The 13,855-nt window shown below is 43.6% G+C and overlaps 2 protein-coding genes across 7 annotated transcripts in view; one reads left to right on the top strand and one right to left on the bottom strand.

Moving 5' to 3' along the window:
- Positions 1–304: 304 nt before the first annotated feature.
- On the bottom strand, positions 305–1,873 carry cryaa (crystallin, alpha A). The gene is made up of 3 exons (XM_020102307.2): positions 1,535–1,873; positions 1,220–1,342; positions 305–514 (listed from the first exon to the last, which is right to left on the bottom strand). The coding sequence occupies exons 1-3, from the start codon at positions 1,730–1,732 to the stop codon at positions 305–307; spliced, it is 531 nt and encodes a 176-aa protein (XP_019957866.2). The 5' UTR covers positions 1,733–1,873.
- A 4,395-nt stretch (positions 1,874–6,268) lies between these two features.
- LOC109639029 (diacylglycerol kinase zeta) overlaps positions 6,269–13,855 on the top strand; it is an 80,963-nt gene continuing 73,376 nt past the window's right edge. For 2 of the 6 annotated variants that reach the window (XM_069520482.1, XM_069520488.1), the window contains exons 1-2: positions 6,541–6,856; positions 7,719–7,831. In XM_069520482.1, coding sequence (XP_069376583.1) covers positions 6,734–6,856; positions 7,719–7,831 — 236 coding nt within the window. In that variant the 5' untranslated portion in view covers positions 6,541–6,733. Of the gene's footprint in view, positions 6,857–7,718; positions 7,832–13,855 lie in introns of all 6 variants that reach the window. The other 4 variants (XM_069520481.1, XM_020102274.2, XM_069520484.1 and 1 more) reach the window with 3 other exon arrangements.

Below are 13,855 nucleotides of genomic sequence, written 5' to 3'. Positions count from 1 at the left end.
CACCCTGTACCATCAGAGGAACCTCTCTGAAACAAATCAACAACAATCAGCAGAATGAAGCGTCAGGTCGTGTGACTGTCTCGTCCTTCGATGACTCTTCTCATTGAAACGCTCCAGCTGCCCCTCACTGAACCACCCTCACAGGCAGAGGTTTGTTAAACTCAAAACATCAATGCTACTCAAACTGTAAGAGTGAGCTAAGAAGAATATAGAGAGGAGAAAGTGAAGCTAGGAGGACTCGGAGAGGAAGATTTGCAAGTAGACGCAGGTTGTCGACTTCTGGTCAACCCCAACCACAGGGCCTCTAAGAGGATGGAGCGGCATTGGGCTTTTCGTCACGGGTGACAGGGATGCTGCGCTCGCTGCGGCCAGATTCACTCCCCCCGGTGACCTTTGGCCCAGTCAGAGTCAGCAGACCGTCAGTTGTCAGGGAGCAGCTGATCACCGATTGGTCGACGCTGGAGGGGAGGCGGTAGCGGCGGTGAAACTCGCGAGAGATGTAACCGTGGTCGTCCTGAAACACAGCAGGATTAACACAAACAGGGTGGGATCAGAGGTTTAAAGGAACATTACACTTATATATATTTATATAAATGACCATCTTACTTATTCACACTGATTTTGTTATGGAAGCAGATGTCATGTATAAATTTCACAGTTGAACTTCAAAATAAAAGTCCAACATTAAGATTTGTATTTTGAAGAACTGTATTATGAGGAACAAACTGAGGAGAACACTATCTCAACGATCTTCAGGACTTTGACATGTGCCCACAGGCAACTACACTCACCCATTGCCCCTTAAAGGACACCCACCTCCCATCCAAGAGGCCTCACCAGCACCAATCAACCAGCAGGGGCCCCAAGCATTTAACCTCTGTGGGTCCTATGTACCTATCCACCATTCTGCTAGAACCAAAGGCGTCCCCCAGACAAGAGGTGAAATAATAATAATACTTCTGTCTGAATCTAATGTCACAACAAAGTGAGACGCCTGCTCTTTCACGATTTCTTCTATACTTAGCTACATTTCTTTTTCTCTGGACTTTTTATTTTTACCTCTGCCAAGAAGGTTATGTTTTCATCTGCCTTCAATTTATTTTTACAAATAATAGTAAGAACAAAATAAAGAATTACTGGACAGATTACCGTGAAACTTGATTTCTCAGAGAATAATGCATGAATCTTGTTAATAACGTGTGTGTGTGTTTGTGTGTACCTGTCTTTCTCCATGTTTGCCCTGGATCTCCACGTAGTCGTCAGTGACCTTCACATTGAGCTCATCAGGAGAGAAGTGCTTGACGTCCAGGTAGACTATGAACTTATCCCTGTCAGACCTCACCTGAAGGACACACACACAAGCAGAGACTGTCAACTCAACCGTGCATCGTTCTCTTTGGACAAGAGCAAGGTGCAACATTGTAAAGACATTTAATGTTGCTACTACTGATTATGAACTTTGGAGTTAAACATCACCGAAGAGTTTCTTCTCCTATAAAGTTAAGCTTGATGAGTCATGTGACGTGTGGGTTACCTCAGACATGCCGGAGGTAGAAGAATCCAAAAAGTTGCGGAAGAGTGTCTGTCTGTAGTAGGGGCTGATGGTGGAGGTGGTGTAGGGAAAGAGGTCGTAGTCAAACATGCCCTCTCCAAAAAACTGGTCAAAGAGTCGGGCAGGGTAGACAGAGCCCAGGGCACGTCTGAACCAGGGGTGCTGGATGGCAATATCCATAGTGGCTGCAGGTGACAGTTGGATCTGGCTCGACTTGGCTTGGTTTGTCGTACTTGCTCAGTTCAGAGTCCAGCAGGTGAAGGGAAGGGAGGTGAGGAAAGATAGAGAGAGCAGGATGTTGACAAAAAGCAACGAGTCAAGTGTGTTCCCAGGGTGCTTTGTCCTCTGCTCCATGGCTGCCTCCTCTTTATATACCTGAGAGCCAGAAAGAGGGGCTTTAGCCACGATCCCTCTGGAATGACATTATCTCATGGTGGGTTGGGCCCTGTCAGCAGAATCAGGGCTGAGGATGGGGGGGCACCACAAAGTCCAGACCCTGCTGCGACCCAGTGCCACCCGCACACCAGACACCCAGAGCTGCCAAAACAAACCGCACCGAAGGAGTGCACGACAGAGACAATGAGGTCAGGAAGCCAAACTAAAGACACAGAGGGATTTTACCTGTGTGATAATCCATCACACACATACACATGCGTGTTATGTCTGTCTGTCTGTCTGTCTGTCTGTCAGTGACGTGATGCTGCAGTATTGTTCTGCCTGTGTGGTTGGACAGAGAGCAGATTTAGAAACAATGCTGCACAGAGCAACAACAAGATGAGAGCAGATAGCTGTGGGGACAGATGTTTTATCATCAAAATAGAGATAATAGAGATATTAACTGGCCGAATCAAAAGGGAGCTAATAGGACGTCCTCTTGATTATATGTAATATTCACTCACAAAATCAGTGATCATGTGTATCTACGTACTAACAGTTTCAAACAGGAATAAGAGCACAGACTGAGCCAGTGTACATTTCAATCAGGAGACACTCATAGTGAAACTTGTTTTCTTATGGGAAACTGATGAGAAATATGATAAAAGCATAGACTAGAAAAAGAGTGTTTATCAGAGTAACCCCTAGCTTCTTCTTTGTCAGCTCCAACCAGTCTGACCGTTCTCCTCCGACCTCTCTCATCAACACAGACTTTTGTGGGATCATGTTCAAACCGACAATCATGTCAAAATCATTTGATGTGAACTACTTCTGTATCTGCAGCATACTGGCGGCTGTCCTGTGACTAATATCTTCCTCTAACCAGAAGGTCAGCGGTTCGATCCCAGCTGAATGCATGCCGAAATGTCCTGGGGCAGGATACTGAACCCTGAACAACCCCCAAAACTGCTGTATGAATGTGAGTGTGAATGGTTGAATGTACTGTAAAGTATAGACCATAGCATGTCATACATTTGCTCTGCAGCCACATGATTGGTTGATTGGTTTACTGCCTGAATTAAAGTTTTGTGAGGCTCGGGCGGGTCGTCTTCTAACCAGAGGGTCAATGGGCAAGATACTGAATCCCAAAAATGCATTACACCAATTGTCAACCAATTTGAGTGCTATAGAAAAGTGTTATTAAGTCTATTTAGCATTTATCCCAGCCCTTACAAACCATGACAGTTTTATCAGCCTCGGTCAATGTGCAGACGCCCCGCCCTCACCTGTTGGCCAACTAGACTGACTATTGGGGAGTCATCCCATGTCGTTTCTTTGGGTTTTCTATGCTCATTTACTTTCTCACTAAAGGGAAACGTGAACAAATATAAAAAACAATAAGAAAAACTGATTCAGAACCAGAAGACAACAATAATGATGCATTTTAGAGTAAAAGAGAGATGATTGCTGTCGCGTGAAGTTAGAAGAGTTAATTTACATAAGGCTCACTTCCCATGCCTGTTTTTTCACCACCAATGGCTTCCCGCCGTCTGCATTAGTCTAATCCTGCAGGGCTTTGGCTGGCTAGCATGGGGGCTTATCTGCTCCATGCATGTACAGGCCAAGAGAAACTGGGCTGGACACCAGGGGCTGTTTCAGGGGCAGTTTGGGGAGGTTGTTGGGGTACGGGGTTGCGAGGTGCCGCAGACCAGACGTAGATTCAGTTTGACTGCAGTTCAGCACAGTCAGCATTCTGGGTTTTTATCAATGGGGCAGACAAAAGCTGTGTGTTCAGTCTGTCCACAGCTATGAAAAGCTGTTTTGGCCGACAACCTGGCAACCCGCTGTGGAAATGCCGACTTTTATTCATTGATCTTTTACTCTTAGCAAAAAAAAGTGTTATGTATATCTGGAATATCAGGATATTAATGTCATGTTAGGTTTCCCCTTAAATCTGGAAACTAAATGGAGGATGAACCAGAATGCAGACACAGACCAGACAGGCAGCAACGCTTCAGTGATTCAATGGAAGAGGTGGTGATAGTTAAAGCTTGCAGACAGACAGACAGACAGACAGGCAGACAGAGGAATCAATCTCATAACTGGATCACAAGAATGCAACAGCACGCATGATGAATGACAGTGATCTCTGACACACACACGATGAAAGTATTCAGCCTTTCACATTGCAGATTATAACGATAGCAATTTATTGCACTGGGTGGTGTGGGGTGGAGCAGCAGGCGGAGGCAGGATGTAAAGATCACGTGATGTTGTTAGCACCAGCGTCAGCTCTTATCCCCACAAACTCTTTTGACATCTTCGTCTGTGTTTTGTGTTTCTTTGTCCTGTATCCACACATGAAAATGCCCTATTGACAGTATGTTTCAAAAATGTCCGTAGATACGAAATCTATTTTCCTTTTTCAACACTTACTTCAACTCAAACAACTGATCCACACTATGGGAATCACAGCGGCTCCTCTCACTGGACTGGGTTTGAGTCCCTCTACAGCTTGTTGTTGCAGTGGTAGAATACCGGGGTGGCACCATCCCCTGGCACCATCCCCTGGGGGCGGGCACTTTAATCAGGCCCAAATCATTTTGAATGGGTTCCGTTCACAATGGATACTTTTAGGTCGACCAGTCAAGAACCTTTATGAGCCTGTACAGAGGATTTGAAAATGAAGAAAGTTAAAATGGTTTAGTGTAGTTTCTGATCTTTCATATGACCACCACAGTGGCCTTTTTATAGTAAGAGCATTTCAAAAACTCCTCCAGTCTCTGATAACTGTTATTTTTTATTTGATGAACTTAATACAAATATATTACACTTTCTTTTCTCTTAAATGTTTTACATATAGCTATTTGTGCAGAAGTTTGGACCCTGTACAAAGTTAATACTCGGTAACCCAACCTCTGCAGCACCTCTACAGCTTGGAAACACTTTTTGCTGTCAGGTAAAAGTATTTTAATGAAATGTATATGTATGTAAATAAGTGGTTTTGAAATAGGGATACCTCTTCTGTTCTTCACTCTTTCAGAGAAGCTGAGCTCTGCTGCCCCCAGCTGGACTGACATCATATCACCTCCCTCGCCCTCTGAACTCTCTGAGACCCTGCCTGACCCAGGTACGGAACCTAAAGCCAGCTGAGTTTATGTGGAAGTGAACGGAACACCCAGATTCTCTGAGTTTTATATTACGGCTGTGAATAAAATCATCCAGCCATGCTATTTCTTACGAAGCTGTTCACCGTGGACAACCATGCCTCATTAGTAAAAATAGACCTTGCTGCTGGCGGTGTGTCAGAGCCGAACGCCTCCAGGACACACGTGCTTATGTAAAGGAAGTCTGTTGTAGAGATGATTCACTTTCATGGTTTTACTGCCACAAATAGACTTTGTGCAGTTTTATTTTGGTTTGATTTCATATTTGTGTCTCTTTAGAGACGAATTGCAGACTTAAAAACAGTAAAAGGGGACAAAAGCTGTGTCCATAGGTCACAGGTCATCTTTGGGGGCTTAGATCAAGTTATCTTAACCCAACCACAATTTACCATCTCACCAACACTTATCTATGACAACATCTTCCCAAACTTTATTTTGGAGGTCCTAGTTAATGTCTGGAGTAAGATTTGAACTGGTTAGGTTAGAGATAGACATAAATTGGTCATTGCTAAGGTTAGGGACATACATTGATTAGGCAATATCATCCTCTGTATTCTGTAGGCACTGATAACCATGTCTACATTTATTGATATATAGTTTTTAAATGCTCTTTATTTACTTAAATAGTGTTTTTCTAGGCTTCGTGGAACTTTTTCCATCTCCTTTGAACGTCTCCTGAGCCACAGCCACCCCAGCACCATCCTCTCACATACATTATGAAACCAGGTGTACTTGCAATATTCTGTGTTATTTTTAGAGTTTCCTTTACAGGCCCATGCCGCTCGGAGGAGGGCTGTGGGTGGATGGATCCATACGGAAGTGTGTGTGGGTGCACAGCTCCGATTTAAAATAGAAAATGTTAGCGCTGATGTTTCTTGTATAAGTTTCCTATGAGCTATATAATCATTGCAAAGGTAGTCACCATTTATTTCAGTTGTATTGGATTTGACTGCAACGCTGTTTACCCCTGGAACTCCAGAAGTGTTTTGACTCAAACACTTCACCCACCCCTCCATCGGCTCAGTGGTGAGTAAATAATGAGGGAATTTTTTCATTTCTGGCTGAACTACCCCTTTAAGCTCTATGAGACAAACTGTGATTTGTGAATGTGGGTTACACAAATAAAACTGGATCGTCGATAGCCTGATGTTCTGCAGATGTTTGCACATGATGGATAAGAAGCATCAACACACACACACACACACACACACACACAACCTGGCAACATAAAACCTGTTTATCAATCAAATGATGACGTGGGCGGGGTCACAGTGTCTGCAGTCCAATCACAGTAAAGATAAGACAAACGTGCAGGATCTTGTCCTCTCATTCGTCATCAGTCGTATTATGACAAGTGCAGAGAGGGAGCGAGGGAGCGATCACAGCTGGTTTCCTGTCACCTGTCTCAGTAACTTTTCATGTGAATCTTCTTCCGTATTTCATTCTGCTCCAACACCCCGCGTCCACTCCTCCGGTGTCCGGGCTGGGTCGGTGCATCGCTCGGTCTCCAGTTACTTGTTAAAAGACATACAGGGACGCAACAGGAAGCGGCTGGTGACGGGTGAGGGGACATTGTGACATCTATCTGTTGTGAGAAGACACGGGGGACTGGGGAAGGTGGACGGGGAGAACCGCAGGGATGATGAGAGACGCCGAGGCTCCGCTGATGCAGCGGCCCGGGCTGGAGGACGTGACCGAGGAGGAGGACGTGTTCGCGGCGGACGGGAGCCTCAGGAGCCCGCGGGAGCCGAACAGCTATCCGGTAGTGTTTTATTTTTCACTGTGTGTTTACCTGAGAGGAATGTCTGCACTGTGTTGTCATCATCTCCAGAGTTGTGTCTTCCCTCAGGGGCGAGTCTAGGAGCGTGGTCAAGGGGGCACTAGCCCTGATTGGCCCCTGTCCTATCATTGGTGCTGTCACCTTTTCTTTTAATTCAAACAGTCAATGGGGGGGAAAGATCATGTTCGACACCTAAGGACCCATTCAAATTCAGAATATTCAGCCCGTCTGTGCTAGTTTGAAGTAGTTTGTCTCCTGATTCAATTAAATGAGTCAGTGATATTAAGATACTACTGCTGTGAACACAGGGTCGTTGGAAAGCTAAGCTGACACCTCGGACAGATGCAGAAATTAAACAAACACAGTTCTTCTGGTGAAAAAGAAGAACCATACATGCAGATGCAACTGACCAAATTATCTGCAGAGTTTGTGGCCGGTCACGTGATTTCTGCATCTGAGTTAATAGGTCACTTGCTTCCTCTGTCTGCTGCAACCGGCAGCTCCACCTCTCACCTCAATAACGAGAAGGATTTGTTGCTGTTGTGAACGAGAGAACTTCCTCCTGTGTTGTGTATGTTTGAAAACCAAACTGCGGCTAAAGTCCGGCCCCAATTCTCTGGACTTTACCTGCAGGTCATATCTAAAAGTGTCTTGATGAACAATACTGACAATACACACAAATATATTCAATGATGTGTAGCTTTGTTGCTTATAGAGCAAACAGTAAACAAGGAATGACTTAAATGTGGGCCTTAAAAAAACAATATTTGGCCCATCTTAGTAAATGATGGCCTCTTTATGGCTCCTAATTTACAAGTAATTAATCAAAGTATGTATTTTTTAGCTACCAAGAGAGACAGAGGTGAGGGGTTCGAGGAAAGATGAGGTCCATATGTCAGTGTCCCAGATGGAGGCAGAGTTTGTCCAGCTGAACCTCAGGAAGCAGGTGTCCTACAGGTAGGAAACACTCAAGAAAAAAACTGTAAACAGAACAACGTGGAATGCGTCCCACTTCCTGCTAACCTGTTATACCAGAACGATACACTCTTCTGTACTGCTACTATGAGTAACATGGCTGTATGAAGCTGTGTGTTTGTGTCTGTGCGTGCATGTGTAAGCAAATCTTTATTTAAAGAGCACATCTCATTCCATGTGGGTGTATCTGCAAGATCAGATCAGATAAGTTGGCGGTACATAATAATCCTCTCATTCAGCATGAAAATACTAATATCAGTTTCACATCAATTGCAAATCTTGCATCCTAACTTTATCTTTATTTTAACATCCTAACTGAGAACTCACACGTATGCATTGCTTGAATACTTGACAGTAGACATGCCTGGTGCTGGTGTGATCATCATAATGACAATGACCGATCACAGTGTCCCCCTTTCATGTACTAGCACAGACCAGGTTCACCAGCTGCCTCTGGCTCCTCTTTCAAGGCTCATGTTGATGTTTGATCTCTGACAGGACCTGCATTTGCAGAAACCTGATTTAATTTAAGGCTGTTTGGAAACATATTCTTCATCTATTCTGTGTCTCCATGACAGAACATCCTCATTATTCAGACCTTGCATTGTTCACTCATGGAGGAGCCAAAACAGTGTTTACTTGCAGTGGTGCTTCAAATCCCCCAGCAACCCAGACGAGGCTCCACTGGAGATCTGATTATGCACAAATAGTCAAGATGCTGTTTAATTACGCTCAAGACTTCAGGTTTTTATTGTACTCAAACATGCAGCAGTCATATCACTAATTAGCTCCGTCGCCATGTTTAACCTCAGTGTGAACTGTTACAAGGTCGCTGACATGTGTGACGTGTCATCTTCCACATGGAGCCCTTTGACAGGATTTAAGTTTTGTTGTGTTGTTTTTCATCTTAATGTCACACACATTTCCAAACTGAGTGAGAAACCCAAGTGGAATGACCTCATGGTGAATAGTGAATGCCAGGCAAATATTTTCAAGTCTTTTGTGATATGAAGTCAGGTTGAAGATTCTCTGCTGTTGCTTTCTCTATGAATTAAATATTGTACTGTCCATTGCCTTGGAGACGGTTGGCGTGTGTGAATCTCAAATCTAATTGCTGTTCCTCCTCATAAACAGACAGCTTGAGCAGCTGCCCTCGCACTTTGACCCTCTCTAGCTGACTGTTTCATTTAATGGACAAACACACCTACATAGACAAATAGACACAAATGAGGGTGAATACACAGACTGAATTATTGAGGGAGTAACTCAACACCAGGCCAGACGCCATTGTTTCATTGAACTGTTTGAATCCTGCCCCTCTGACCACGTCCGAGTACACCTCTGCATCACTCTGCTTGGCTGTAGTGTCAGCTGAGGAGGCTCTAGTGGGGCCCTGGTTCTCCGAGCATAAGAGATGAACACCACCTTTGGGGGCAACTCTTTCCTCTAGGAGCTTCCAACATCTTTAGACCCTATGAAAATGTTGAGGCGAGTCCCCATGAGGTGACAGCTGGAGTTCTTTGGAGGCAGGATCAGATAGGAGGCTTGTCGTCTGAGGTGTAGGAGCAGAAAGGAAGCCAGCAACAGGCTTACCAGCCGAGAAACAGGCAGCAGGCACAGAAGCTGGTTCTTCCAAGCCACCCGAGTGTCTCTTTTTTGGATGACTCAAATGATCGGCAACCATCTTGGTCTTTTCTTTGCCAAAAATACCAGTCAGGAGCTGGCTTCACTTCTCAGAAGATTTACTAATACAACAACAACGATTTCTGAAGTCCCACAGTGTGTGCACAGCTTTACTGTGGGGATCTACCCTGGTTAAAAGTGAGCCAAAGATATCCCACTTATCCTACATTGCAATAAAAGCACCTAGATGTTGCTTTTGGATTGAATACATGGTCCAATATGGTGCACAGACTCAGTGCACCGGTGTGTGCAGTGCAGCAGTTTAATGTCTTAAAGGAAAATGTTAATACCCTTCTCTTTCCTTCTCTTTCTCTTATCCTTCTCTTCCTGTCACTCATCTTGGCAGGATGAGGTTTGTGTTCGCATGATTTAGAAAGAGGCGTATCAATCGACAGGCAGACGATATCCTGTCTGATATTGAACTGAATCGTGATGAATAAATACGTGCCGAGCAGGTTCAGTCGTTCCACAGCCGGTGTCTGATTTCAGGAGTTTTCCATCACTGCGCCGAGGTCAGACAGTGCAGCGACAGTGACACAGTTCATCAGCCGGCTTCTTATGTCACTGCCAGCAAGAGACATAATCTCAATATAATTTAGTATAATCAGTAATCCAGATAGGATTGTGGGTGGTGGGGGTGGGGCCAGATGTCACAGCTGTCAATTCTCCTTTGCATAAGGATCACATGTATCCACTCTGTGTCTGTGTGTGCTGCTTTCTCTCACACAAGGGGACCTCTCCATCTCCATCTCCATCTCTAAGTTGCAAAGCTCTCAAAGAAAAATCAGCAGGGATCTTTACGACCATAAATCTGTTTCACGCGTTACTACAGGGAAACTGGACCCACCTTTAGCTTTTGAGGGGAACATTGCGACATTTCTAATATGCTCTTTTTCCCATGTGAAGCAGGGGAAATCAGAGAAGCAGGGAGGCAAGTTGTAATTATCTTTTCATTTTGTGCTGAGTGAATCATGTGTCCTGTGTGTCTATTAAGGGTATTAATCATTTAAACAAGCAGTTAAAGCTAATGTATTTTCACATTCAGGGTCTCAGTGACACACTATTATTTACTTTCAGCAATTAGTATTCCCTTAACCTGAGATTTAATCCAAGATTTAATGTCAGGAATTTCCCTAAAAAGCACATGTTAACATCATGGACTGTATTTAAATGTGGAAGAGATGACAACTGTCCAAAAGTGAAAGTGCACACCAGATTTTTCTCAAAGATGGTTTCTGTCATTTTAGTTAGTTTAAACCACACATAAGGATGTTCAACTGCTATTTTCTCTGGTTAGTTTAGTTGTATGAGTTATTTGATAACTGGTGAAAAGTCACCTATGATTCATCGACTGTGTGTGTTAGTGGGATTTTGTTCACGCTGCTTCGTTATTGATGGTTGAAATCATTGGCTACAGTAAAAATTTTGTCTTCGCACCTCAGTGTCGGACTACTTCCACATTTGAGCTCTGCTGTGTAACAGTTATAAGCTGCTGGGGAGAATTCAAACCTAATAGGAGACACCTCGTATTACAGCTGGAATCATTTGCTTTTTAATGCACATTCAACGTTAAAAGGGGGCGGCGGAGCTACTCAAGCAATCCACCTTATCCGATGTTTTGAATGTGACAACATCAACAACACACATTCTCATTGGTCAGATTGGTCAGGTTGTAAAACTAGGAATAACTAGGCTTGATCGCATGAAAAAACGAAAGGCCAAAGTATACCTAAATATGACTCATCTGGCAGTTTGAACAAAATAATCAGTTTCCACTGTATCAGGTTTTTGTAGTGACATGTTGGTTGTCATGGACAAGAGAGATCTGCAGATGGAACACAGACCTGCTGCCTCCAGATGGCTGGAAAGAAATGTAATTAACTGAATTTACAAAGACTTACAGATGACAGATGCTAATAAGAATCATGTCTGTCTTCCTGGCAGTTATTTGGCTAATTGGAATAAAATTGTGTTTATTCTGGATAATTAGATATATCTACTGTCTGCAGGATGTGTACTGGGAAATAAAACAGACAATTGCGAACATGACTAAAAAGGGTTTGTGTCACGTTTGCAGTCAACTGATTACAGGTTTGAAAATAGCCCAGAACAAAGACGTGCCATGTCCTTGAACGCTGTGGAGGAGCAGGCAGGCAGCGGTGGACAGTGGATGTGCAGTCGGCCTTGAAGCCACACTCTCAGATTGTTGGTTTCCGTCTTACTGACTTGTGTCGTAAACATTCAGGACAAAAATGTTCCACCGCACAAGTCAGAATCAGGACTTTTGTGATCTCGACAGATTAACTCTTAACTCTGGCAGAAAATCCCACTTCATGGTTCAGACAGCTACCAGCAGCATTTATGACATCAATGTATAGTTTGGAGCCAATTCTGGTCCGATACATACCACAATTTATCTTTCAGTCACTTGTGACATGATAACTTGATAACACAGAGTTGTTAAGTGCTTCCTGGTAACTGATTTGAGGCTGGCAGAGGTTGACAACTGCAGAGCTGGTTGAAGGTGGCTATCTGGTGGGCATGTGGAGGAATCATGACACACGCCCCCAACAACACAACAACAACCTGGTAACATTCCTGAAAATGAACCCTTTTACTCAAATGAGCTCATTGTCTTTCATAATTTAAACTCTAGCAACACCCTACGGGAAAATAAATCATTTTTAGCCTCAAGCAGCAGTTTACGAGCCACAAATCTTTGAACCCTCTATGAAATGTAATGCTTTGTTGTCTGTGGCGGTTTTACCTCAGCCTCAGGCGACACACTGATGCTCCCACTGATGATCGTTATTGACACGTATTAATGCATTGACTTGACCGACTGAGGGAGTGGGAGGGGAACAACAATGCACTTCTTGCCTAAAGCCAAAAAGTTGCATAATATAGCACGTTAGCACACCAGATGGTGGAGCCACCACAGATGGCGAAGACAAACAGCCAAAAGAACAGAGAGGAGCTTTGGCCAATCAATCCAAAACTGCCCAATCTCCTTTTGTCCATAGACAGTAGTTCTCACTGTGAAGGCTGATGTTGCACCTTGATGAAGGACATGACCACAGCATGTGGAGAATATCATAAAGGGTTATTGTCACCGTGAGTGAGTGGGAACATTGATGATGTTTCCAACGACAGACGTGATACTGGATAAAAACAAAGAGATGACAAACACACATAGAAGACGCCGACAAAGATCACAGCTTTTGAGAGCTTTTGAAGATGAGGTCGTGGATGAAGTAACAAGAACACAAATACCAGTTTAATTAATTTTAGTATATACACTGTGTTTTTTCTCAGTTGATGTTTAGCAACCTTAATGAAACAGTAGAAACAGGAGAAACATGGAGGACACTGCACATCACCAGGGAATGAGCTTGTTTTGAGTCAAGAGCTCTCTGCCACTGAGCTATTTGAGAATTCATAACACCGAAATCTCATTTGCACTTTGCACATTGGTGATGTTCAGATTTGTGCCCAACATGCTGTGACTGTGTGCGGGGGTGTAAGACTCACGTAACTCACACACACGGTTCCATTGTTGTCTTCTGTCCGCTGGAGTATGAAATCCTCCTGACAGCAAATGTTTCATCTCATCACTCTCAGTTACTAAAGACACAGGTATATAAATATTTATATATTTAACTAATTGTTATATTTGGGTTAACCGGTTAATTCAAATAATCATTGGCAAAAGCTTAAAGAGATTTGTGGAAATGGAGATCTGGGAAAATCTGGATTTGTCTTGCTTTTTGAATCGTGAAGACGTCTTTTGTTCTGTCAAAGCACCCAATAGTGTCTTCAAACCCCCCCCCCCCCCCCCCGTGTTTGTGGATCTGTACACACTGCACTAATGACCTGATTTTAGCGAGTGACAGTAGACAGTGGAAAACCTAGTAAACATTGACACCACAGCTGCAGTACACACGTCATGCGCACTAATGTGCTTCTCAGGATTTTTTGGTTGTTGTTTGAAAATTTGATATGCTGAGTATAAAAAAAGAATTTCCTCTGGTTCCTTCTTTTTGCTGTTTTTGTAAATAGCTGAACACAGAAAGTAATCTCATTATCTCTGGATACTCAGGCCGGGCTGCATTCACAGCTTTCACAGTTCTCATCATTGAAGTGTGTCCTCAGTGATTTTAATAAGGAGTGAACTACAGTTTAGCAGTGGGAATCGTCTGTTGTGTCATTGTACGATCTGGTCAAACGTGACTCATGGTCAGTTTGTATACTTTCACAATGTTCACATTAGTTCTCATTAGAATTCAAAGTTTTCAGTGACATTAAAATCTATTTTACTGTAAC

Source organism: Paralichthys olivaceus, chromosome 24 (assembly GCF_024713975.1).
Source record: "Paralichthys olivaceus isolate ysfri-2021 chromosome 24, ASM2471397v2, whole genome shotgun sequence".
Taxonomy (NCBI): Eukaryota; Metazoa; Chordata; class Actinopteri; order Pleuronectiformes; family Paralichthyidae; genus Paralichthys; species Paralichthys olivaceus.
The sequence above is the reverse complement of the archived record's forward strand: the minus strand, read 5'-3'. Positions and strand labels throughout refer to the sequence as shown.